Here is a 25,156-nt window from a genome sequence, read left to right on the forward strand (position 1 = left end):
GGAGGCTAGGGGTCGATCCCAGGGATCCCGGAGACCCAGCCCTTGCCCTGAGGTGCCCCTCCCCGCCGCACTACGTCCTATGCCTCCTCCCACCCCAGTCTTGTTTTGGCCCTTCCAGCTGCTGGAAAGCCTCGGAATCCCTCACTGGTGCAGAAGGGAAGCCCAGGCCTGTGGGATCTGGGAGGAAAGGGGCATGAATGTGTTTGGAGAGAGGGTGGGATTCTCAGGTTTGAAGGGCGCAGGGGGGCATGCGGTGAAGGGGGGCTGTGGCTGGAGGAGGGGGATCCTGAGACTGAGATTGAGCTCCTCACCCATCTCTTCCCAGAGAGGTCCTGAGGGAGGTGGCCTACTGATTATCCTTTCCATCAGCCTCCTGACCCAGGAAGTTCTTGCTCGGAGGTGACCTCCACACCCCTCCTGTCTAGCTCTGTGCGTGGAAGGGTCTGTGGTGTTCCTGGGCTTGCAGGTGGCAAAGCAACTCTGAGGTTTAACCCAAAGAGCCTTCAGAGGTACCGACCTCAACTTCAGCAGGAAACAGGAGAGACTGTGAGGTTCTGAGAAGAGGGAGGGGGAAGGGGAAAGGATGGTGTGAGCGCTCTTCCCGGGGCAGGCTCTGTGCTAGGAACTCACCAGGAGGCTGAATGAGAAGGTTTATACAGTCCTGAGGGCAGGGATCATGTCTCTACTCCACAGAGGGGGAAACTCAGGCTCAGGGAGGCTAATCATGGCTCATAACCACCTGAGCTGCCTGTGAGGCCAGGATCCTTCTAGGTCCCTTCCCAGGGGAGGCGGTCTCTGACTCAGCTTGGAATTGGGCTCCTTGCCTTATTTTGTGGATGGAGACTGATATAAAAAAGGGGCCCCTAGAAGGTCTTATGTCACAGCAGGAACAGTGAGAGTCACATACACCCAGGGTGTAATTCCAGAACTGATGTGAGGGGAGGTGTCTGAAGGAGACTGAGTGGAGGACGGGGCTTGGGCAGGGTTTGGGGGTGGCTCAGTTCTGGAGAAGCCAGGCTGTGGCTCTGAGGGATAGGCACCTAGTGCTTCTTGATGGGTTGGAGCTATGGACTAGGGAGCAGGGGAGGCCCAGGAGATGGGGCTGGGGGCCCGAGCCCTCAGTTTCAGGAGCACCAAGGAAGGAGCAGCAGATCAGATCCTGCCTGATGCTTAGCTGTCACATGCTGAGCTTCAAACACCCAAATACCCGTGTGTTCACACTAGAGAGTATATTTGCATCTCTGCACGTGTGTATGAGTGTCTGGCTCTTGACAGCCTTGTACGTGTGAGTGTGCGCACCTTGTGTGCATTGAGTTCACTCATCTGTGGTTTACTCTGATCTCTGTGCATGTCTGTGTGCATGTGTATCTCTTCACAGGCAGAATGCCTGGCTACACACGTGTCTGCATCCATGCTTTTGTGTGCATGTCTGCAGGGCACAGGGGTGTCGGTGTGTTTGTGCGTGGAGATTCCCTGCCCTGCTCTAAGTGGGGGAGACAAGGCCAGTTATAATGAGGCCCCACCTTGCCTCCACTGAGCTACAGCCATGGCCTGAATTTTGCAGCCTGCTTAGAAATAATTGGGGGCAGCGGGGGGATCGGATGTCACTCATCATGAGCCGCTGGCTCTGCTGGTGCTGCAGCAGGCTGGGCAGGCTGAACGGTCCGGCACCGTCATGATGTGGGGTGGGAAGGCCAGGGGTCTGGTCCCTTTTCCAGCTCTGTGCGGGTCAGAGGAGACACAGCCTATACTGGCTTCTGCTGAAAAACTCCAGGCAGGTCTTTGGAGGAGGGTGGTGTGGCTCCTTCCTTGTAAATGCGCCTGCCCAGAGCCTGCCTCCCCACCCCGCTGTGGCCCAGGAGGGGCAAATGTGCGTTTGCGCTTGGGGCTTGGGCCTGGCTCCGAGTGGCAGCACGTGGGATCTGAGCCAGCGAGGAGTTCCCTGGATGCTGCACAGGAATTGGAATTCTGGGATTCTCATTCCTTTCCCACCCACCCCCCACCCCCCACCTCTGACCACCCTTTAGACTCCTGAACAGCCATGGGAAAACCTGTCCCTGGGGAGCAGCTGTGTCCTGGCACAATCTAGCCACACCCTGTGAATTATCCTATGTTTGGGATTCAGTTCCCAGAGCGTGAGGAGCAGAGAAGGGGACAGAGCAGGAAGCTATGGGTGGATGCCGGAGAGCCCGGGCTGGGGCCTCAGGTCCTGGACTCCAGTCCCAGCCTGGCTTCTCTGAGGTGATCTTGAGCAGATTGCCTCCCTTCTCAGAGCCTCATCTTTTCTCCTCTAATGCGGAACAACCAGGCTCTGGGGGCCCATCCAGTGCTGTGAGCTATGCTTTGGGCGTGGAGGAGGGAGGGAGCGTGGACCCCACCTGGGGGCAGGGCTGGAAGCGGGGCTGAGCCTGGGCACTACCCTCCGCTACCTGGACAGCTGGGGTGGAGGCTGTGGGCAGTGGCTCTGCCCTGGCCTGGTAGGTGCGAGGCACCTGCAGCGCCCCCCTCACCCCCATCCCTTGTCCACTCTGGCGTGACTGCTTTGTGTGTCTGTCAACTTGGGTCCTCGTTGCCCTTCCACACCTGGAGTACATGCACAGCTGCTGGGAGCTCAGCTTAGTGCTTTGGGGGCAGTTAGAAATCAACGGACGCTGGTCTCCACTCCTAGGAGCTTGAAGACTCATGAGATGAGTGAGCTAGCCCTGGCGACATAGCAAGGGCTAGTGGTCATGATTGGGTGACGCAAACTTTCAGGAAAGGGCTGTGGGAGCTAAGAGGAGGGAAATGGCTTGGTGGCCTCCCCGGGGGTAGCAGGCCCTGCGCCAGGCCTTGGAGGATAACACCATGGTGGGAGGGGAAGAGGGGTTAGAGGGGAACAACTGCACCCATTTTGCAGATGCCTCTCCCCCTTGTTTCCAGCGGGAAATCCACAGCAGCGATAGTCATGACGTTCACACTTGCGATGCCCTCCCATGGGCATGGCTCAGGCTGTGCTCAGTCCCCAGCACACCAGCGGTAACTCCTCCCCTTTCTCTCCCACTCAGTAAAGCAAGTGAGTGAGAATGACATTGTTCTGGGAATAACCTTGAATTGCTGTGATTTATAAAAAAGCAAATCGTTGTCAAACATCGCTACTTCGACAATTACCTCTGGATTATGTGTGCCACGCCTCACAGCTGATCACGACACATTGCGGCTGAGAGCAGCAGCTCTGGAGGGTACACGTTGCGTGGTGGGGCCGGGGCCGGATCTGAACGTCAGGCCGAGATGCTGGTGGTTGATGGGACCGATGGAGGAACCACGGAATAATAGTCACAACTCATGTTTCTTAAGGGTTTACGAGATCGCAGACGCTCTCCTGAGGGCCTTCATTTCTCAAGTAAGGGGCTCAGAGAGGTCAAGTCCCTTGTCTAAGATCACATAAGTGGACCTGGGTGACTTAAAAGAACATAGTCTTCACCACAAGGCCCACGACCTGCAGCTAGCCACAGGAGATTCAGAGCCCATGCTGGCTGCGCCCGGGGCCACTGACCACTGTCTCTCTCCACAGGGCAAGGGACATAGGATGACCCCAGCCTGTCCCCTCTTACTATCTGTGATTCTGTCCCTGCGCCTGGCCGCCGCCTTCGACCCCGCCCCCAGCGCCTGCTCTGCCCTGGCCTCGGGCGTGCTCTACGGGGCCTTCTCACTGCAGGACCTCTTTCCTACCATCGCCTCGGGCTGCTCCTGGACCCTGGAGAACCCGGACCCGACCAAGTACTCCCTCTACCTGCGCTTCAACCGCCAGGAGCAGGTGTGCGCCCACTTTGCCCCCCGCCTGCTGCCCCTGGACCACTACCTGGTCAACTTTACCTGCCTGCGGCCCAGCCCCGACGAGGCGGAGGCCCGGGCGGAGTTGGGGCGGCCAGAGGAGGAGGAGGCGGCCGCGGGGTTGGAGCTGTGCGGCGGTTCGGGCCCCTTCACCTTCCTGCACTTCGACAAGAACTTCGTGCAGCTCTGCCTGTCAGCCGAGCCCTCGGAGGCCCCGCGCCTGCTGGCGCCCGCAGCCCTGGCCTTCCGCTTCGTCGAGGTCTTGCTCATCAACAACAATAACTCCAGCCAGTTCACCTGCGGCGTCCTGTGTCGCTGGAGCGAGGAGTGCGGCCGTGCGGCTGGCAGGGCCTGTGGCTTTGCCCAGCCGGGCTGCAGCTGCCCTGGTGAGACAGGGGCCAGCCCCGCTACCACCACGCCTCCGGGTCCTTCTGCTGCCCACACCCTGTCCAATGCTCTGGTGCCTGGGGGCCCAGCCCCACCTGCCGAGGCCGATTTGCATTCGGGGAGCAGCAATGACCTGTTCACCACAGAGATGAGATATGGTGAGTCTGAGCAGGGCCCAGGTGAGGTGGGTGTGTCTGGAGGGCTGATGGTGCCCATCTTGGCGGATACTGGGCCATTCATGTGGTTGTTCACCAGTGTCTCCACTGGGTCCAGCCTTGTCCCGGTGTTGGGGTCACCAAAGTGGATTGGGGTCAGACCTCCCTCTTGAAGAGTTTGCAGTCTGGGTGGATGAATGGGGGCATAGACCCCCATAGACAATGCAGTGTGATAAACCCCGGGAGGGACCCCCTACCTGGGCAGTCAGGGAAGGCTTCCTGAAGGAAGCGATACAGGAACAGAGATCAGAAGGACAAGTGGAAGCAAGCCAAGCTAAAGGAGTGGAGGGCATTCCAGGCAGAGGGAGCAGCGTATATACAGGCCCAAAGCTGGGAATGACGGCAGCAGGTGCTGGCGCTGCAAGTTGACAAGTGTGCCTAGAGGCTGGCGTAGGCAGGGCGCAGGGACGTCTTCCTGCCCACATGGGTCAGTGGTTTTTGGCTGTGGCCCCAGGGTCAGGGCAGAGGAAGGCACAGAAGAATGTGCCTGGGTGAAGAGGCCTGAGCTTCAAGGCTGCCTTGGAGGGCTGGCCTGGCTCAGCTCCCAGCGTCCCCTGTCTCCCCCGCTCTGGGCCCATGCCTTATGGGACCAAGGCCGCCAGCTGCTAGAGCTTCCTGCTGACTGGGCAAAAGCTCTTCAAGCCCTTGAGTCCTGCCTGCTTCTGCTCCCACCCAGCTCCCTCAGCCACGGCCACCTTCTGCCGACCCTCCTTCCTGCAGCTTCGAGGCCCCAAGATCCTTGGCCGGGTCCTAAGTGTCTGCTGAACAGGGCTGGGCCAGGGACTGGCCAGGGGGCCCAGGACGTCGGGCTGGGAGGGAGGCAGATTTGGGATCTGGTTTCCAGCTCTGGTACTAACAGGGAGTTCCCGCCCCTCTGGGCCTCAGTTTCCCCATTTGGGATAACAGGTGCTCGCCTACCATTGTGAGGTTGTCACGCAGGGATGGGTCAGAGGGGCACCTGGATCTGGCTGAGAGCTTTTGCAAGGACACGGGCGTGTGAAGGCTGCTAGGAGTACTGGAGGGGGATGATCTGTTCCCATGCCTGCTTTGGAGACAGAACCCGAAAGTTGGGAACTGTCTTTGTTACGTTGAGTAGATCCTTTTTTCTGGCATCAGTTGTTTTGTCTGTAAAACGGGGAGATAGCCCTGGTTTAATTAGAGGAGGTGTTTATCATGACAGTAGCCTCTCCCAAGGCTTTGGGGAAGAGGCTTCTCAGCCTCCCTCATGAGACATCTGGCATCACACCCATCCATGGCAAGTGCTCAGTGGCCTTGTTCTGGCCTCTCCCCTAGGCCAGCTTGGCCTCTCACAGCAGTCGATGAAGCCATCCGAGTGACAGCCAGGCCCTGGGCAGGCTACGGGCCCTGGAGGCTGGCCTGGGATTTAGTGCCTGCAGGAAGAAATTGAATTTTGCTTCTTTGTGGAACATCGGCGGAGAGCGCCAGGCGTATATCAGGAGGTTTATGGCTGTTCCTGCCTGGCCGCCACTGCCTGTCACTCTGTGGGGGCCTCCCCCATTGTGCTCGGCAGAGGGCGGGTTCTTTTGTCTGGTTTTCTCTGCGGTCCATCAGCCCAGTGGTCCACAGTGGATGGAGTGAGGCTCTGCCCTCCTGGGCGGGCACCATCTGGGCAGGCTGCCAGGTGGAGCACAGAGCCAGGAGCAGCCAGCTGGGCTTGGCTGAAGTCGGAAGCGGGAGTTGGTTGGTAGCCGGGGTGTCTTTAGGGGTCAGAGTGGGCTCGTGATGGGAAGGGCACCATCGTTCCCACCATCATCAGAGCCTCTGCAGAGGCCTCTGGGACTGAGTATGGGTGGAGATTAGATCCTGGTTGTCCCTGGGCATGAAGCCTGGTATCTTCTCTGAGTAGGGAGCCCTGGGCTCCCAGCTCGTGCCCCTTGTCCTGCTTGGCATATTGCCAGGCTGCTCCATGGGATGGCCTGCAGGGAGGGCTCTTGTAGGGAGTTGTGGGGGGCAGGGGTGGTGGGGAAGTGGCGTCAGCCGTTGGCTCACAGGGCACACTGGTGCCCAGAGTTGGGCTGGCACGGCCCCTTCCTCTCCCTTGGCAGGCAAGAGATTCTTCCTCTTTGCCACCTCTTACCTTCTGCCCATCCTCTCTGGGGCAAGAGATGATGGGCACACGACTCAGTTTGTTCCATGCAGCAGGGGGCATCTGAGGGCCAGTGGCATCATAGGGCCTGGAGCACTCTGTGCGTGGTGGCAGCACCACCTTGGCCAAGCCCTTGGCCTCGCCTCCATGCTTCCCTTCACCTCCTTCCCACTGGGCCAGTTGGACACGTACCAGCTGCAGGAGAACTGGCTGGCACATGGAGCTGCCAGCTTGAGGACAAGATTGGTGGGATGGTGGTGAACAGGTGAGATCCTCATCCCAGCCCCTCTGCCAGGCACTGGGGTAGGGGAGCTGTGCTCGGCTTCTCTGGGGCGTCCCAGGTAGGATCAACGCAAGGCCAAGCGGGGTGGAGCTGGGTTGGTACTGGAAGAGCCATGAGGCTGGGAGCGGAGGGCCTGGGCCCGCCTCAGAGCTGAGTGCGTTTGACAAGAGGGTACAGACGCCTGTTAATTTCACGCAAACTGCCTTTGATAAATCTCTTGTTATTTTTGGTGAGTTGAGCCATAAATTTGTGCCATCTTGCTGCCGCAATCTGTTAAGTGGGGGGAGAGGAAGAAAGGGAAGGAAGGCAGGAAGGAGCTCCACGGAGGACGGGCACGGAGGCTGGCCGAGGCCGGGGCCGGAAGGCAGGTGGTAGAATTGGTACCAGCTCCAGAGCCCAGCTACAGGGAGCCGGTCGCCAACCTGCAGTTCCTGCCTGCTGACCCTCCAATCCTGAGATGTGGCTGTGCGGGGTGACATCTGGGAGAAAGTGTCCTTCACTCTTGCAGACCCCTCCCTCCTCTGCCACACTGCCTGCCTCCCCCCAGGGGCACTGTCCCACCCTTGGCTGGTGGCTACTAGCCCACCATCTCCATCATCCAGGCTCCATTCCAGAGGCATGGGCACCAGGTGACCCTGCGGTCCCCTGAGTGTCAGGCCTGGGAGGCAAGAATGGGTTCAGATCCCCCCTCTGCCACTGCTGCTGTGTGACTTGGACAAGGCGCTACCCCCTTGGGGCCTCAGGACCCCCCGTTCTCTGTGTGTCACTTCCCTGATTCAGCCCCCAGGGACTCCCCAACGTGGCCCAGACTCCTCAGCCTGGCATTCCAGTCCCGCCCCTGACCCACCTGCCACCTGCTTTCCTTCTGGTTCTCTCCCACCCTTTCAACTGGGGCTCCTACTGGCCCCAGAACCCCCTGCTTTCTGGCTTCCCTGCCTTTGCTTGGGCTGTTTCCCTCACCTGGAATGCCCTTTGCCCTGGGTTATCCTTTGCCCCATCCTTCCAAGCACAACTCAAGCCCTGTCTCCTCTAGGAAGCTGCCTCTCACCTGCCTGACCCAGTCCTCGATTGGCTTTCTCCTTGACCATGGTCTGGTGGCAGGAAGAGAGGCCCTACCTTACCTGTTTGGGGTGCAGACATTGGGGAGGCAGGGCCTCTCTCAGAGTGGGGTGGGGGAAGACCTAGCACATGTGGTACGATACCTAGAGGATCCTTCCAGCCCAGATCTCTGCTGCCAGAAATCTGTGTGCTCCATCATGGGATGGGGAGTGGGGCACAGACCACCCCACCCCCCACCCCCAGACATCTCAAAGGGGACTGAGTCCCAGCCCATCCATCACACACGTCTTCATTTCTTTATCAGAATGGAGTTTACACCAGGCCTTGAAGTGGCTCTGAGTGAATGAGATCCGAGGTGAAGCAGTCACACCTTCTGCCCTCTGGTGGGGGAGAGTGGCCACTAGTGTACAGTGGTGGTCAGGGCCACAGGCTGAGGTCACCCAGCCCCAGGTTCAACCCCTGACCCCACCACTGACTAGCTGTGTGGCGACGGGCATGTTTCCTCGTCCCTATATCATCACCTATAAAATGGGGTTAGTGGAGTTATTCTAAAGAGCAATGGTGAGGATTAAGCAAGAGAATTTGGGTCAGTGCTCAGCCCAGTGCCTGGCACACGGTAAACCCCTGGTAAGTAGCTGTGTGTTGTCATAACTTAGTGTAATAGGTATGAATGTATGTGCTGGGTGTCAAGGGAGGAGGAAGAGTGAGGGACTAAACCACAAAGGGGTGGGAAGTTGGTCTAAAGAAGGTGATTCTGAGTTGGGTTTTGAGGAGTGAATAGGAATTCACTAGCCTGTGAATTTTTTTCTTTAAATCGAATCGCTTTTGAAATTTAATACCTTAAAAAGAAATTTCATATCCTCAATGGAAAAAGAGTATCACGTATCTGAAATAGGAGATAACCAGAGAAACAACAAATTCCAGCTAGACGCTCATCCCTCCTCTCAATCTGTTAGAAAGAGAAATTAGCACGTACTGGGGATGTGTTAAAGTCTCGGACTGCCCGGAGACCTTCTTTCTCATGCACTTGGAAGGATTAAAAGTGAGCTGGCCTTATAATTTATCATCTGAGCCGGCACATTTCCGAGGTTATAAATGGGGGGAGGGGTACTATTAATTCCATCAGGGTGATAGGCCTAAACCAGACTATCCCAGGCAGATTGGCAAATAGTCACTCTACTAAAATGAGACCTGGAAAGGGGATCACTTCCTCAGTCCATGACCCAGTGTTATTTTATGGCGCATCTGTGAGCCTCCCCAAGTCATTTCCCGGTGCAAGGGGAAGGGCTTTCAAGGTGAAGGAAGCAGCCCGTGCCAGGGCGTGGCGTGTGAATGTGCTGGGGACAGGGGGCTGTGGTAGACCAGCCTTTACCAGACGGTAGCCCCAGTGGTGGGAGATGGGGCCAAGGCTCTGACTGCTGCACCCAGACACTGGGACCTCACCCTGTTGGCCGAGGGCTTTAAGGCAGCAGGAAGTTGGGCAGCGTGGGGGAAGAAGGATGAGTGGGACGCGGTCCCTGCTCTCAAGGAGCTCCTGGCTATGCGGGGGAGGTGGCAGGGACCCAGCTAGCTCTGTTGGGAGGCTGGGCAGATAGGCCAGCAGCCTGGGGAGGAAGTCATTGGAAGGGGACTGGCATTCTGGCTGGGTGTACCCAGTTGCATGGGACTGCACAAGTAGAGTCTAGAATTTACAAGAGCCACCTTCCTCTGCCCTGGCCCCCCTGGGGTCCTGATGTTCTGCTGGGGCTGGGGAGCCATGGAGGGACATGACAGAATGGTGTTTCAGGGGGATCAGTTGGTGCCTACTTGGGGCTCTTGGGCCAGCCTCAGGGAGGATGCAGAGACCCTGGGGAGGGAGGACTGCTTTGTAAATTGCACTGCTCTCTCCCCATGGAAGTGGTGATTATCATGGTTGTTTTTAACACATTCATGACAAAGGAGGCTGAGGGGGCTGGACTATGTGGAGTTTGGGGGGCAGGGTAGCAGGTGTGTGCAGTCCTGCTCAGATGGCAAAGTGCCTTTGCCCACCCTGCCTGCCAGTGTCAGGGGTGAGACCAGAGTGGTCCTGTGTGGTTGGGGTGGAGGAACCCTCAGGGATATTTGGTGTTTGCTGAATGCCTGTCTTGTGTCTGGCAGCTCAGAGCTGGGCCGTCTGTGCAAGAGGTCAAGGGAGATTGAAACCCTCCCTCAGGGTCCAGGAGAGGGATTAGCACAGGATACTCACAGCTATAGCAGAAGAAGGGACCTGCACACCCAGACCTCTGTGTAATCATCCTAGGGAGGCTTCCTGGAGGAGGTGGCATTTGAAATCTAGAAGATTTTGACAGATTGAGGTAGAGGAAGGGCGTTCCAAGAGGAGGGAACACCATTAACAGATGAGTGGAAGGAGGAAAGCATTTGCATGTTCAAGGGATAACAAGAAGGGAGTGGCAGCTCCTTTCATTGAGAGTTTGTTATGCTCCCGGTGACCCATATCTCTCATCATTTAATTCTCATGATGAATTAGGAAGTGTCACCTCTATTCTCAGTTGGAAAATTCTAAGCTCAGAGAGGTGAGGCGACTTGTCCAACGGCACACAGCAAGACTATGCAGACTTGGGGATCAGACCTGCATTTGTCTGGCTCCCAAATCTACATCCTTCCCACTGACCCACAGGGCCTCACAGTTTGGCTGCCTGGTGGGGAGGGGAAAACAGGACTGGACACATCAGCAGGGACCAGAGCATGCCAGGCTCGGAGGTTTACTGTGGTGGTAGCAGTGGGGAGCCACTGAAGGTTTCTCAGCAGGCAAGCGTGTGGGGCTGGGCTTCCAGAGGACCACTTTGGAGCCTACAAGGGAGAATCAGTCTCGCCTGGCAGAGGCGGGGCATAGATGCTCAAAGGAACAATTAGGAAGAGGTGTGAAAACAAGAGAATAGAGGCAAGTATGCGGGGGGGCTGTGGGGAGGCGGGGGAGTAACTCGGGGTCCCATGGGAATCAGGGAAGCCGTCTCTGAGGAGGTCCAAGTTGAGTTGCATTTTGTCAGAGCCAGCGCAGTTCAGCGTAAAGTGGCCTCTGGAATCAGGCAGGCTAGAGTTCGAATCCCACATCAGCCTCTCTCCAGGATGGGACCTTAGAGCCTCATTAGTACCTCATTAGTAAAATGGGAGAACCTGCCCTAATGAGGATTAAATGAGGTAACGTAGAGCATGCGGTGACTGGCACATAGGAGGTGTGTAGTAAATTATCTCCTGCAGGGTTATTCAGAACAGAACAGAACAGTTGAGAGTTCATTCAGGGTTGAGCGGGGAAGCGGGTCCCAGGCAGCAAGCAGCCAGGTGGGAAAGCTGACGGGTGGTGGGGCTGGGAGCATCAGAGTCCCTGGTCCAGTCAGCTCACGGCGCCCACTGAGTGGGACGCTCAGGAGGTCTGGGGATGCTCACACCCCTTCCTGGACCCCTCCTTGTCCTCTTGGCCCATCTTCCTCTCACACCTGCCCTGGTCTGGGCCCGGAGCTGGCAGGGGCCTGCACGTGGTGTATGCTGAATAAACGTTTGTTTCAGTGGCTGACACCTCTGGTCTTATCTGTCTTCTTCCCCCGCAGGGAGAACTGGCTTTCCTCAGAGGGGGGGTGGGGTGGGGGTGGGGAGGGGAGGGCAGTCAGTACAGGCCCCGGCTGTGTGGCCTTGGGCGTGTCCCTTCCCCTCTCTGGTCCAGCCCAGGAGGCTAGGAGAGGGGCTCAACAGCTGGACCTGGGACATGTTCTGATTTTCAAATGGAGTGGATTCTAGAAACCACCACTCTGGTTAAATGGTGGGGCTGGCCAGCAAGCGGGTGGTGAGTGGTCAGTAGAGGACGGGGGCACCAGAGGAAGCAGTGTGAGTCCACGACAAGCAAGTCAGGCTGGTCTCTCACGTGGCCGCATTTGATGGGCTTACTGGATGCCAGGCCAGGGATGGGAGGGGTTGCCACCCACAACAGTAATGGCCAAGACGCCAAAAAGGAGCTGGATTTGCAACAGGTCAAATGGCATCTCCAGAGCGCTTATTAATAAATGGATGTCAAGCTTGGGGTGGTCTAGGTGGCGGGCTGCAGGTCAGAGCTGGTACTCAAGATGACAAACGACCATTTCCAATGACCCCCATGGGGTGGGGGAAGCTAGGAGCAACATGTTCATTGGTGTTTACTGCTGTTTCTCTGGGCCGGATTCTGTACTGGTGTTCATGTGGTCAGGGAGATGGCTCACACAGCCTTTCTTCAAAGGGCTCTCGGATGGGGGGTAATTCAGACAGTCAGCAGATGGAATCATCTGTGATGAGTGGGCACGTAGAAGAGGGGGCAGCCAACTCTGCAGGGGAGTGAGGGATAAGGAAGACTTTGCCTATAAGAGGTCATTTGAGGTGGGTTTTGAAGGTCAAGTAGGAGTTTTCCAGGTGAAGGTGGGGAACAAGTGGGTTTGAGAGGTTTGAGAGGAGATGATGATCCTATTGTGCACACGCTGAGTTTGAGGGCCCTCCCCCCGCATCAGGCGACCTGTCCAGGAGGCAGGAAGCTATACAGGAGTGAAGCACAGGTTCGGTGGGTGGCGCAACGACTTCGGAGCAGCCATTCAGAGGGGGTTAATGAAGCCTGGTGGGGGGTGGTGTTGTCCTGTGAAAACAGGACAAAGTGTGGATGCCAGACGTGGGAAGCAGCAGGAAAACAGACCGGCCAAAGAGGCAGGGCAGAGGTAGCAGGAAGCCAGGCGAGTCAGGGAGGGGAGTGTTTCAGGGCTGGAGAGTCAGCAGGGCGAAACGCTGCCAAGGGCTGGGGCAGGACGAGGCCTGCAAAGCCCATAGGATTTAGCAACAAGGAGGGCACTGATGACTCTGTCAAGAACGGTTTCAGCAGAAGATGTGGTCAGAAGCCAGACTGCAGTGGATTTACCAGGCAAGGTGACATCTGAGCCAGGACGTGAGTGGCAGGTGAGAAACTGGAGTGCCATCTGTGGACCACTCATTGATGGTGAAGAGGAGCCGAGGGCAGTAGCCAGAGAAGGCAGGAGGGTCAGAGGAGGGCCCCTCTGAGAACAGAAAGGGCCTAGATCTGTTCCCAGGCTGCGAGGAGGATGCTGACGAAATGCTGATGAGAGGGGATGATGGGTAGAGCCCTCCGGAGAAGGTAGGCGGGAGGAATAGAAGGCAGCACTGGGATGAGGGGCTGGTCTTTGTGAAGAGAAGGCCTTCAGGAAAGTTGGGAGTTGGAGGGGTGAGGCAAGAAGTCGGGGTGGGGGGGCTCCCGTGTCATAGCTTCTGCTTTCTCTGTAAAGGAGCTTGTTGCAGAGAGGGAGTGGGCGGAGATGGGCTTGAGCAGAGAGGTCAGCCCGCCGAGGCGGGGGACGGGGAAGGCAGGGAGCCCTGCTTGGCCATCGGACGTGCATCCCTGAATCCGTCGCGGCAGTTGGCACAGCTATAGATTTCTTTAGCAGCCTGGGGGTGGGCGTGGAGAAGGCGGTTTGTCACAGTCTCCAGGGCTGGGGAGTGGCTGAGCGGGTGTGGTGGAAAGGCTGGGTGAGGGGATTCGGGAGCTGCCAGGCATGGTTCCAGCACCTTCTCTGTGGTCTTGATAGAGGCGGGGCCCAAAGTGAGGCCAGGAGCCATGGCAGACGCTGTTCAGAGGGAGGAGGCCCAGGGGGCTGAGGGGCGGTGGCACGTGAGGGTGCTGAAGGGGTGGAGGTGCTGAGGGAAGGGAAGATGGTGAAAATAAACCAGATGGTTGCTGCCGTCTGAGCACGCCCCGTGTCCAAGCAGGGTGCTGAGGGCTTCGTGATCTCCTGTCAGGAAGTCCTGAGGTCAGCCCTCAGGGTAGGGAGTATTCTGAGTATCGTTCTACAGAGGTCAGAAAACAGGGTCAGAGAGGCAAAGACACTTGCCCACGGTCACACAGCTGGTCAGTGTCCACGCCCCAGTTGGGACCAGGGTTGCCTGACTCTGAAGGTGTCCTGTGGGGTGGGGAGATGCAGGTTTCAGAGATGGTGGAGCGGTTTCGGGGATGATGAAGACCAGGTCCTGGGACTGGTGGCTGAAGTGGAGGGAAGGGCCCGGGAGTGGATGAGACCAGAGGCTGGGCTGAGTGGCAGCTCAGGGCCCTGTGGACAGCAGGTTTGCTCAGAGTGGCCACTCTTCATGCCTGGTGAGGAAGAGCTTTCTCTCAGACGCAGAGCCTGGACTGGGCGGCAGAGGGCAGGAAGAGTACAGCCTTCTTGGGTTCCTTCCGACACAGAGTGCCTGTTCGGTGCTGATCTGGTGTTCAGAAATAGGAGAGGGCCTGGGAGTAGGGGAGAGAAATACCTACTAGTCTGGGGACAGCGTAGGCTGAGCCCTGTCCCAAAATGCTGTTTCGATCCCACCTGCCCAGCAGCCTCTACGTGAGCTGGGTCTTTCTCCCCCGTACTCATGTCTGCCACCATCCCTGCTACCCAGCCTGTGGGAGAGGGCCTGATGAGCTCACGTCTGAGCAGGAGGGCCTGGCTTTGGAGAATGGGAGCTCCCAGCCTCTCCTCCAGGGCTGGCAGTGCTTCCAAGGCCTAGACCAGACACAGAAATCGGGCAGCCAAGAGCCGGGTGAGGTGGGGCCGAGGCAACAGCAGCAGATCCCAGAGAGCCTGCTGCTCGCTGGCCACAGGGCGGGGGGAGTAGGGTCTGCTGGATGGAGGCGCCTGCCCCAGGCCCTTAGGTCTCAGAGGAGTGGCGTTCTGACCTGTGCCTCCAGGTCACAGTCCAGTGCTGCTTGGGGAGCAGAATCTGGGCCCCAGGCCCAGCCCCTGGCTTGGCATGAATCGTGTCCCGGAGGCAAGCTTACGGAGTGGTCACAACTGCTCACCTTGGCTGTTGTCTGCCTTAGGGTCAGCCCTGTGAAGGGAAAGAGACTGGACTTGAGGCTTTCCAAGCTGTGTGACCTTGGACAAGTCACTTCCCCTCTCTCGGCCTCAGTTTTCTCATCTTTAAACGGAGGTGATGGTCCCTACTTCCCAGGGGAGGGTTAAGGAGCTAGGTAGGGACAGCACTTGGCACAGAAGCCTCCCAGAGCTCAGTAATATGAGCGGCCGCCCCTCTCCAGTCTCCCCCAGTTTGGCTGAGGCGGGAGGAAAAGACAGTCGTGAGGCTGTAGGCGAGCCCTGCGTGGCCTTCTGAGCCTCAGTTTCCTCATCTGTAAAATGGTGTTGGTGGGGCAGGGGGCAGGACGTGATGCCCTTTCAGCGTCGCCTGCAGTTGGTTCCAGACCCTCTGGCTGAGGGCGAGCAAGGCTGCCCTCTCTGTGCCACCCTGGCGGGACTGAGCTGGCCTCTGCTGAGCCCCTGCCACCACCTCCGTGTTCCAGGTGAGGAGCCAGAAGAGGAACCGAAGGTGAAAACCCAGTGGCCGAGGTCTGCAGATGAGCCTGGGCTGTACATGGCGCAGACAGGTAACTCGGGCCCGCCTCCCTTCCTCTGTGGCGGGGGCCCGACTCTGTGGCGTCTGGTGGCATGTGTGCTTGGTGTGTGCCTGTCTGTGTCTATGTCGTGGAGCTCAGTCGTGTCTCTCTGCCATGCGAGGCCTGTGGGCAGGGCTGGATTGCCTCCTGAAGAGCCTGTCACTTGGGGTCAGGGTAGGAGGATTCCTATGAGACTGAGTGCTTGGGAGATGCCCCCTGCCGCCGACCCTGTCCCTCTCTCGTAGGCGACCCAGCGGCTGAGGAGTGGTCCCCGTGGAGCGTGTGTTCCCTGACGTGTGGGCAGGGCCTGCAGGTGCGGACCCGCTCCTGCGTGTCCTCCCCCTATGGGACCCTGTGCAGCGGGCCCCTGCGGGAGACCCGGCCCTGCAACAATTCAGCCACCTGCCCAGGTATGCCCGTCCTCCCCGCCCAGTCTGCCTGCAGGGTCGGGTCCTGCCTGGGACTTGGGCAAGTTCATCTTCCAAAGATGGTTGGCTGCCTCTTCCTTTCATTCAGCAAACTTGACTGTCCCCCCACCCCCCGCACCGTGCCCAACCCCACACAGGGCATCGGGGACACAGATGAATCAGACCAGGGCCCGCACCAGCAGGCTTGGTTCTGGGCACATCACTCCCCTGATGCCTACGTCCTGGTAATCAAGGCTTGTCTCTTTACCCTCACCGCCTTCCGTGTTCCCTGTGCTCTGGCCACACCAGCACCTCTTGCACTTTCCCACCGCCCTGCACTTGCCTATTCTCATCCTATCCCCTCCACCTCTACCTTGGCTATTAAAATTCAGCTTAGCTTGTCCTTCAAGATCTAAAAGAAATGCCACTTAAAAAAAAAAAAATGAAGCTCTCTCTGACCATCCCCTCCCTCCTGACTCCCTATCCCACTCCCCAGGGAGCCTCCCCTAGACCCTGAAGCCTTCCTCAGTTCAGCATGGAGTTGTTGAGAATGTGCATGTGCCTGTGGGGACAGCCTGTCGGTCAGGAGGGGCTCAGCAGCTTCAGCGGGTCCTGCCCCTTGCGCCTGAGGGAGCAAAGTGGTGCCTAGGCCAGATCAGCTCCTGGCTGGGAACTTAAAGTAGGGCTACCTGGGAAGGGGTCTTGGCAAGTGGGGGTGTGCCAGGAGCTTGCAAAGGGGTGGGGCAAAGCCGTGTTCCAATGTGAGCTTTTTGTGTCAGTGTCCACGTAGAGGGTCGTGTCTATTTGTGTGTCCCTGCGCTTGGGGTGGGGAGGGGCATTCTCTTGCCCCAGGCCTGCCATGCTGGATTCTTGCTCTGGATCTGGGGTGGGGAGGGATGGGGATGGGGTAAGGTGGGGTAGATATTGAGCCCTTTCCTGGGCTTTACTGTGCCCCCAGGAGAGGAGGACCCCTGGCTCCCCTCCTGGGTTGATTCTAGTCTCCCTGTCCGGGTGTCCACAGGCAGTGTCCTGTGTGAGTTGGGACTAGAAGTCTGTGTCTTCCACATCCCCCCACCCCCAAAGGGCGGATTCCTGGGGCCCGGGGAAGAGCCAATGAGGAGCGGTGGCAGAGCTGCCGGAGCTCCTGATTGGTGGGCGGGTGGGCAGTGGGCGGGGCCAAAGTGCCGCCCAGCCACCGGCCACGTGCTTCCTTGCAGTGCACGGCGTGTGGGAGGAGTGGGGGTCCTGGAGCCTGTGCTCCCGCAGCTGCGGGCGGGGGTCCCGGAGCCGGATGCGGACCTGCGTGCCCCCCCAGCACGGCGGCAAGGCCTGCGAGGGTCCCGAGCTGCAGACTAAGCTCTGCAGTATGGCCGCCTGCCCGGGTCAGTAGCACCCGTGGGCTTTCAGGCGGGCGCTGCCCAGCCGGGGTGGGGGTCGGGAAAGGGGAGGAAGTCAGGTCCAGTGCCCTGCCCCTGGGGGAACCCCAGTGAACTTTGACCAAGCATGGGGAGACTGGCAAAGTCTACCTGCCAGCGTGGGAGGTGACCTGGCCCAGCCTACTTGGAGTTGGCACCCTGTGATTCCATCTAAAGGGGGTGCTCGCCAGTGCCCCTTCCCCTGAGCCCTGGACTACCCTTGTTGTTCATAGCACTTTGGTGCTCATGGCCAGCTGGGCTGTGAGGGGACACAAAGCTGGGCTTACATGTGGGCAAAGATCAGAAGGTGGCCCGGGGCCCGTTTCCCTAGCCAGAAGAGAGCTATCGCCTCAGTGCTGAGTGGAGAGGAGTCCTGTGTTCCTGGAGCTGGTGGCAGGCAGGCAGGCCCAGGCCCAGGCCCAGGCCCAGGCACCACCAGCTCCCTCCAGCCCCCCTTCCTCTACCCCTCTCCAGTGGGTCTGGCCTTATTCAAATCTGAATGCCATCTCCCTGCGGTGCTCTGCCCTGACGCATCCCCACACCCTTGCTCAACAGCCAACCCTGCTTGTGTCTCCCCATGCAGTGGAAGGCCAGTGGCTAGAATGGGGTCCCTGGGGCCCGTGCTCCATGTCCTGTGCCAATGGGACCCAGCAGCGCAGCCGGAAGTGCAGCGTGGCGGGCCCAGCCTGGGCCACGTGTACCGGGGCCCTCACTGACACCCGGGAGTGCGGCAACCTTGAGTGCCCGGGTGAGTGCGTGGCACAGGGGCGGCAGGTGGTGGCCCTGGCCCAGGGGGTGCCTGGGGCCACTCACGCCCCCCATCTCTGCAGCCACAGACGGCAAGTGGGGGCCGTGGAACGCGTGGAGCCTGTGCTCCAAGACATGTGACACAGGCTGGCAGCGCCGTTTCCGTATGTGCCAGGCCACAGGCTCTCAGGGATACCCCTGCGAGGGCACCGGAGAGGAGGTGAAGCCCTGCAGTGAGAAGAGGTGTCCAGGTATTGCCCGCTGGACCCTGGGGCTTTGCGGGCAAGTGCCTGGGCCTGGCTGAGCCCCTCTGCTGTACCAACAGCCTTCCATGAGATGTGCAGGGACGAGTACGTGATGCTGATGATGTGGAAGAAGGCGGCTGCTGGAGAGATCATCTACAACAAGTGCCCCCCCAACGCCTCAGGTGAGGGGCGGGTGGCTCTCCCTGCACGCCTCCCACACCCGCCATTCTTGCCGCTCCCTTCCGGGCCCCCAGCCTCTTTGAGCCTCCATCCTGAGGTGTGGAGTGAAGTGGGTGAGAGCTCGGCCCCCACACCCAACCCTCTGTCCTGTCCCCCTACAGGGTCTGCCAGCCGCCGCTGTCTCCTCAGTGCCCAGGGCGTGGCCTACTGGGGGCTGCCCAGCTTTGCCCGCTGCATCTCCCACGAGTACCGCTACCTGTATCTGTCGGTGAGTGCACCCTGCTGGGCTGGGGCGACACAGGATCTGTCCCAGACTCTGGTGGGCGTGGAGGGAGCTGGATTCTTGCTCGTGCCCATGTGCCTTGGCGTACATACGATGTGCCCACTTCTGCCTGGCTGTGCCTCTCCTTGTCTGACAAACTCCTACTCATCCCTCAAGGCCTGATTCTCAGATGTCTTCCCTTATCCCCAGTGCCTCCCCCTGTGCTCCTACAGCCCCCTGAGCTTCTCAGTCATCAGGTGTTACGAGTGCTCATCACAATGTCTGTGTCCTGTGAGACTGGGAGCTCCTTGAAGGCAGGGACAAAGTTGAAATTATTTTTATGTCCCCAGTGCCCAGCCCAGGGCCTGCCATAGGGTAAGAATGTTGTTAGCGAGCGTGGCCTGTGTGTACTCGTCTGACTGTAACTGGTATTTGTTGTGCTTGTGCTTGGAGCTCGTATTTGAGAGAGAGAGAGAGCGAATTACACTCCAGCGTGTGATGGCCTCTTTGGATTAGGGAGGTGCCTTGTCCCTCAGCTGTGCTTATCGTCTTTTATATGTATATCCGAGCTCCTTCTTTCTTTTGCTGTTCCTATTTCAGTCTTTACATAACTTTGGGGGTTCTCTCTCTTTATGGGTCTCTTTCTTAGACCCTGTCTCCCCATGATCTCTTTGAGCATCTCTATCTGACCCTTCCCCTCTGGATGCAAGTGGTGGGTGGACTGGAGTGGGATGGGCCAGGGGCGGGTCCCAGCTCTTGACACTCTGGTGACAGCAGCCTACCTGTCACTGGCAGCTTCGGGAGCACCTGGCCAAGGGGCAGCGCATGCTGGCGGGCGAGGGCATGTCACAAGTGGTGCGGAGCCTGCAGGAGCTGCTGGCCCGGCGCACCTACTACAGTGGGGACCTGCTCTTCTCCGTGGACATTCTGAGGAATGTCACTGACACCTTCAAGCGAGCCACCTATGTGCCCTCGGCTGATGACGTGCAGGTACCCTCTACCCTGTCAGGAGGAAGGAGGGCTGAAGGTTCAGAAGCCCTAGATTGAAGGGGGAGGCCGGGCCCCTATAGCAGAGTCTGTGGGGGCATGGCAGGTGTGGCTGTGGCGGGGAAGCTCCTCTCCCTGGGGCTGGGACCTCCCAACACCCACTGCTCTCTCCCCAGCGCTTCTTCCAGGTGGTGAGCTTCATGGTGGACGCAGAGAACAAGGACAAGTGGGATGACGCTCAGCAGGTGAGCGGCTGGGCTTCCAGGCTTGTGCCCCCATGGCCCACCCCTGCCTTGGTCCCTCACGCCCTGTCTGTCCCCAGGTGGCCCCTGGCTCTGTGCATCTGCTCCGGGTCGTGGAGGACTTCATTCACCTGGTGGGCGATGCTCTCAAGGCCTTCCAGAGCTCTCTGATTGTCACAGATAACCTGGGTACGAGGAGGCAGGCAGGGGAGAGGGTGCTGGATGTGGCCAAACCCAGGACGCCCTGGGGGAGGGATGGTTTCTGAGGGCTTTTCCTGTCTTCCTCTCTTTGTCTGGGCCCTGCCTTTCCCTCATTTAACCCCTTATTTGTATCTCTGTTTCCACGTTTCTTCCCATGCTCCGTCTCTTTGTTGTTTCTCTGTATACGTGTTCCCTGCCTCTTTGTTTGTACCAACCTTGGTGTCTGCATCTGCCTTCCTGCTGTCTGTCTCCCCCACATTCATCTCTTCCCCTGTGACCTTCCCCTCTGTTTCTGTCTCTGTCTGTCCTCTGCAGTGATCAGCATTCAGCGAGAGCCCGTCTCGGCTGTGTCCAGCGACATCACGTTCCCCATGCGCGGCCGCCGGGGCATGAAGGACTGGGTGCGGTACTCAGAGGACCGCCTCTTCCTACCCAAGGAGGTGCTCAGCCTCTCCTCCCCAGGGAAGCCGGCTGCATCCGGGACAGCAGGCAGCCTTGGCAGGGGGAGAGGCCCAGGAACCGTGCCGCCTGGCCCGGGCCACTCCCACCAGCGCCTCCTCCCAGCAGACCCTGAGGAGTCGTCCTCCTACTTCGTGATTGGTGCTGTGCTCTACCGCACCCTCGGCCTCATCCTGCCGCCCCCCAGGTGAGTCCCTGGGAGGGGTGGATGGCACTGCTGCGGGTCCAGGGAGACCCAGGGAAGGGAAGGAGGGCTGAGCCCATGCTGGCCACAGAGAGATCCATTTGCAGCCTCAGGGACCCCTCGCCTGGCTCTGGACACAGGTGCTTCTCCAAGACATCCGTGCAGCTCCCAGAGGCTTCAGAGGGGGTGCAGGGGGTGCTGGACTGAGCTCTAGACCTCACCCAAAGTCCTGGGCCCCGCTGACCTCTAGGCCTTCCCCTGGCCTTGGCACCATGGTAGCCTCCTGCCCTCGATCCAAAGCACCTTCCGGGTTCCTGACTGGGTGTGGGCACCTGCTGGCAGGAGCTGACCTCAGCATCTGTCCCCCAGGCCCCCGCTGGCCGTCACATCCAGGGTGATGACAGTGACTGTGAGGCCCCCCACCCAGCCACTAGCTGAGCCCCTCATCACCGTGGAGCTCTCCTATATCATCAACGTGAGTGGGGCCCTGGGCGGGGACCCTGGGTATGCCCCAGCCAGGGCAGTCAAAGGCCTGTCTGATGGGGAGGTGGTCTGCCCTGATGGCAGGCTGAACCGCTGACCTGTGTGGGGCCTGCCATGGCAGGATGGGGGTGGTCATGGGTGGGCTTCCCACCCACGCTGCACTTAGGTCTTCTGCTCCGCAGGGCACCACGGATCCCCACTGTGCCAGCTGGGACTACTCCAGAGCGTGAGTTGGGCAGGGGCTCTGTGTGGGGAAGGCTGCAGCCCTGGGACTCCTCCCTCAGGAGGGGCTGTCCTGCCTGGAAGGCCAGAGGGAGGGCGCCTTGGCACCATCCTTGGCCTAAGGGATCAAGGGCAAACCCTGTGGCTCCCGCTGCCTGCCTGCCTGCCTTTTGGATGTGGCCTTGCTCTGGGTTTCACCTGTCCTTGGGCAGTGGCCAGCACTGGGGGTGGGGCCGTGGAGCTGGGCTGGGGCTCATTCCACCTCTCCCTCCACCCAAGAGATGCCAGCTCAGGGGACTGGGACACTGAGAGCTGCCAGACCCTGGAGACCCAGGCAGCCCACACCCGCTGCCAGTGCCAGCACCTGTCCACCTTTGCTGTGCTGGCCCAGCCGCCCAAGGACCTGGTGAGTGGGAGGGAAGTGCCTGGGCTGGGCCGGAGGAGAGGCTCCTGGGTGCCAGCGGCCGTCTGTGACAGTGCTGGCGGGGATCTGGGTGATCCCATGTGGCGTTTGCGTGGGTGTACTTGTGGGATTGCACGTGGAAGTCTGTGCCCCTGGGATGGTGCTCACAGAGATGCCACGTGCCCAGGGGTGTGTGGCGGTGGGTGATTGCATGTGTATACACACACACGTGTGTCTGGTTGTGTGTGGAAGAGTGCGGGTGACAGCATAAATACACGTCCACGTACGTGACTGGATCTGCTCTGTGCATGTGTGGAGGCAGTGGTGAGTCCCCTTATGTGTGTGGGTGTGACACAGGTGCAGGTGCCAGTCTGTCCTAGACAGGAGGTGGGGAGGGCGATGGGACCCCTGTAGCTGCCCTCTCCCAGTGACCCATCTGACGGTCTGCCCCTCTGCCCCAGACCCTGGAGCTGGCAGGCTCCCCCTCGGTCCCCCTTGTGATCGGCTGTGCTGTGTCCTGCATGGCACTGCTCACCCTCCTTGCCATCTATGCCGCCTTCTGGAGGTAGGTGGGACGGTGGGGGGGTTGGGGGGATGAGGGGGTGGGGCTGGAGGTGGCCGGCCACCTGGGGTTGGGCAGGGCGGCTAGCTCCCCTGTCTCTGCCCACTGTGCCCCACCAGGTTTATAAAATCAGAACGCTCCATCATCCTGCTGAATTTCTGCCTGTCCATCCTGGCATCCAACATCCTGATCCTCGTGGGCCAGTCGCGGGTGCTGAGCAAGGCAGGTGCAGGCTCACAGGGGGGCCGGGGTGTGAGAGTGGGGCGAAGGGGGGATAGCGCATGTGCTCGTGTGTATGAAACTAAGTGCCGGATGTGTGTAGACACTCGAGCTGGGTGTTGGGTGAGGGTGTGTGTGGGAGATAGTGTGTGTGAGCGTACATGAGGGAGCTGGAGAGGGGGTGTGTGTACTCCAGTGAGGGATGTCTGTGTACATCTGTGAACGTGTACGTGAGCTGAGTGCCTGTGCGCACGTGTGTTGGGCGTGTCTGCGGGCATGTGGGAGCCCCAGCGGAGCCTCCTGTGCCACGTGCCCGCGTCTGATCTGTGTTGGCTGTCCCTTATGCCCCCTCGGCCCTCTCTGCACAGCGCCAGCCCTGCTGGTGCCAGACGTGGGGCCCACCCGGCCATGACGTGGCAGGCACTCCTGTTTGTCCCCCTCCCTGCCAGCCCCGTCTGTGCGTGGGCAGCCTGCCCGCCCGCCTCCTGGATGCCGAGTGCCGTGTGCGTGTCACCGGGCCTGTGTCGTGCTGTGTGTGGGTGCAGGAAGACGGGGGTGCCTGGCAGGGTTCTGTGGGAGGCGGAGCTCAGGTGGGCGGCCGTGGCAGCGCCCAGCAGCGGACGTGGGAAGCCCAGTGCCTCCCACCCTGGCGGCTGCTCAGGGCCACTCCCTCCCTCTCCTTCTCCCTGCAGGGCGTGTGCACCATGACAGCCGCCTTCCTGCACTTCTTCTTCCTCTCGTCCTTTTGCTGGGTGCTCACTGAGGCCTGGCAGTCCTACCTGGCTGTCATCGGACGGATGCGCACCCGCCTCGTCCGCAAGCGCTTCCTTTGCCTGGGCTGGGGTGAGCAGGGCTCGTGCTGGACCCTGTCACTGGGCCTTGGGGGCAGGGGCAGCAAGAGAGCTACCGGCCCCGGCCCTGCTCTCTGGGCACACGGGTCAGCTGGGCTGGGGGTCTGGGAGGGTGAAGGACCCTGAGGACGGGCGGCCATCTCACTCTGGCTCCCCCGCTCCCCCAGGTCTGCCTGCCCTGGTGGTGGCCGTGTCGGTCGGCTTTACTCGCACCAAAGGATACGGTACATCCAGCTAGTACGTGGGCCTCCCGGGGTGGGAAGCGGGAGTCAGTGGACCTGATAGGGCTTCAGACTTCTTGGGCTGTGATCCTGGCCCACTCCTGCTGTGGGACTTTGGGCAGATTCTCCCGTCTCAGCCTGTTTCCCTGACTATAAAAGGCTGTGCGGGGATTGGATACTCTCAGAACCATTTAGGTCAGGGATCAGCCTTGGTGGCCCCAGGACCCTTGTTAGAGGGGCTCAGCAACAGTCAGTGGCTCCCTCTCACCCTGTCTGGGTCCCTGCCCCACGCGTAACGTGACCTGGCAGCTCAGGGAGCCCTGAGGGATGGTGGTTGAGCGTGGGGGCGGGCCCGCTGGTTGTCTGATACCCCCTCTTTCCCCCTCCCCAGCTGCTGGCTCTCTCTGGAGGGTGGTCTGCTCTATGCCTTCGTGGGCCCAGCAGCCGTCATTGTCCTGGTATGTGCCCCTGCGGCGTCCTGGGAGGGGCATGGCCCAAGGGGGTCCGCCTCCTCCACCTGGGGATTTCCCTGCCAGGAGGGCATCTGGTGATCCTGTCTCCCCCTACCCCACTCCACCGGGCCCCCAGGTGAACATGCTCATCGGAATCATCGTCTTCAACAAGCTCATGGCTCGGGACGGCATCTCAGACAAGTCCAAGAAGCAGAGGGCCGGGTAAGGGGAGGGGGGCCGCTGGGACTTGGCCTTGTGGGAAGTGCTGCAGGGAGGGTGGGCCACAGCCACTCCTGGAGACTCAGGGCTTGACGATGCGACCGGGGCTCCCCGTCCTTGGGGCATCAAGGGTGCAGGCAAGGTGGGCACCCGGTGTGCTCAGCTGCAGCCCCTCGCCCACCCTAACCCACCTCTCTCTCTCTCATCTGCCCTCCCCTTCCCACCCCACTCGGGGCTCACACTGCCCCATCTCTTCCCACTTCCTGTGTGTCTCCCCCTTCTCCCATGTCTGTGCCGCCCCCGAGGTCGGAGCGGTGCCCCTGGGCCAGCCTGCTCCTCCCCTGCTCAGCGTGTGGAGCGGTCCCCAGCCCCCTGCTCAGCTCAGCCTCGGCCAGGAACGCCATGTTAGTTGTGCCCCCGTGGGAAAGGGGGTGGGTGGGTGGGGGCGAAAGAAGGGGGGGCAGTGCCCATGGTGGGGGGAGGAGGGGTATCAGCCCAGTGCCCTGGAAAGCTTGCCCTGCCCCGCCAACTGCCATGCACTCTCAAGGGCTCGACATTATGATGGCAAAGAGGCCACGGGAATGAACGTCTGTGCTTTCCAGAAAATGCCGTATTCCCGTGCCCACCCCTTGCTCCCTGCCCCTGCCCCCCACCCAACCCCGGTTTACATTTTATCCAGGCACAGACACACACTCCTCCTTATAGCCCCAACCTACAGAGGCTCATAGAATCTTCCACCCTTAGAATTTTTGAGCCCATAGAACTTTAGAATTAGAACGGTAGAATCTTAGAATAAGACAATCAGAAGCTAAGAATGTTCGAATGAATGAATCATAGAGTCTTATCATCTGTCATAGAATCTGAGACTTAGAATTTCAGAGGCACTGAATCCTACAGTCAGT

General features: G+C 59.7%; 1 protein-coding gene and 1 pseudogene across 10 annotated transcripts in view; both read left to right on the top strand.

The window, feature by feature from the left end:
* LOC309974959 (methylosome protein WDR77-like) overlaps nt 1-25,156 on the top strand; it is a 462,921-nt pseudogene that overhangs the window by 149,928 nt on the left and 287,837 nt on the right. The gene's annotated exons all lie outside the window — the stretch shown is intronic.
* ADGRB2 (adhesion G protein-coupled receptor B2) overlaps nt 1-25,156 on the top strand; it is a gene marked incomplete at both ends in the record, with an annotated part of 32,702 nt that overhangs the window by 242 nt on the left and 7,304 nt on the right. For 2 of the 9 annotated variants that reach the window (XM_082834225.1, XM_082834226.1), the window contains 20 exons: nt 3,566-4,355; nt 15,201-15,284; nt 16,918-17,082; nt 17,699-17,863; nt 17,946-18,113; nt 18,188-18,289; nt 18,449-18,555; nt 19,345-19,539; nt 19,713-19,781; nt 19,859-19,967; nt 20,295-20,625; nt 20,992-21,097; nt 21,288-21,331; nt 21,607-21,733; nt 22,192-22,295; nt 22,412-22,514; nt 23,204-23,354; nt 23,530-23,599; nt 23,975-24,041; nt 24,172-24,257. In XM_082834225.1, the coding sequence (XP_082690351.1) occupies nt 3,566-4,355; nt 15,201-15,284; nt 16,918-17,082; nt 17,699-17,863; nt 17,946-18,113; nt 18,188-18,289; nt 18,449-18,555; nt 19,345-19,539; nt 19,713-19,781; nt 19,859-19,967; nt 20,295-20,625; nt 20,992-21,097; nt 21,288-21,331; nt 21,607-21,733; nt 22,192-22,295; nt 22,412-22,514; nt 23,204-23,354; nt 23,530-23,599; nt 23,975-24,041; nt 24,172-24,257 (3,143 nt within the window). Of the gene's footprint in view, nt 1-3,550; nt 4,356-15,200; nt 15,285-15,538; nt 15,704-16,917; nt 17,083-17,698; nt 17,864-17,945; nt 18,114-18,187; nt 18,290-18,448; nt 18,556-19,344; nt 19,540-19,712; nt 19,782-19,858; nt 19,968-20,294; nt 20,626-20,991; nt 21,098-21,287; nt 21,332-21,606; nt 21,734-22,191; nt 22,296-22,411; nt 22,515-23,203; nt 23,355-23,529; nt 23,600-23,974; nt 24,042-24,171; nt 24,258-24,559; nt 24,659-25,156 lie in introns of those variants that run through there. The other 7 variants (XM_082834220.1, XM_082834227.1, XM_082834221.1 and 4 more) reach the window with 7 other exon arrangements.

This window comes from Leucopleurus acutus (genome assembly GCF_964270905.1).
Source record: "Leucopleurus acutus genome assembly, chromosome: 2".
Taxonomy (NCBI): domain Eukaryota; kingdom Metazoa; phylum Chordata; class Mammalia; order Artiodactyla; family Delphinidae; genus Leucopleurus; species Leucopleurus acutus.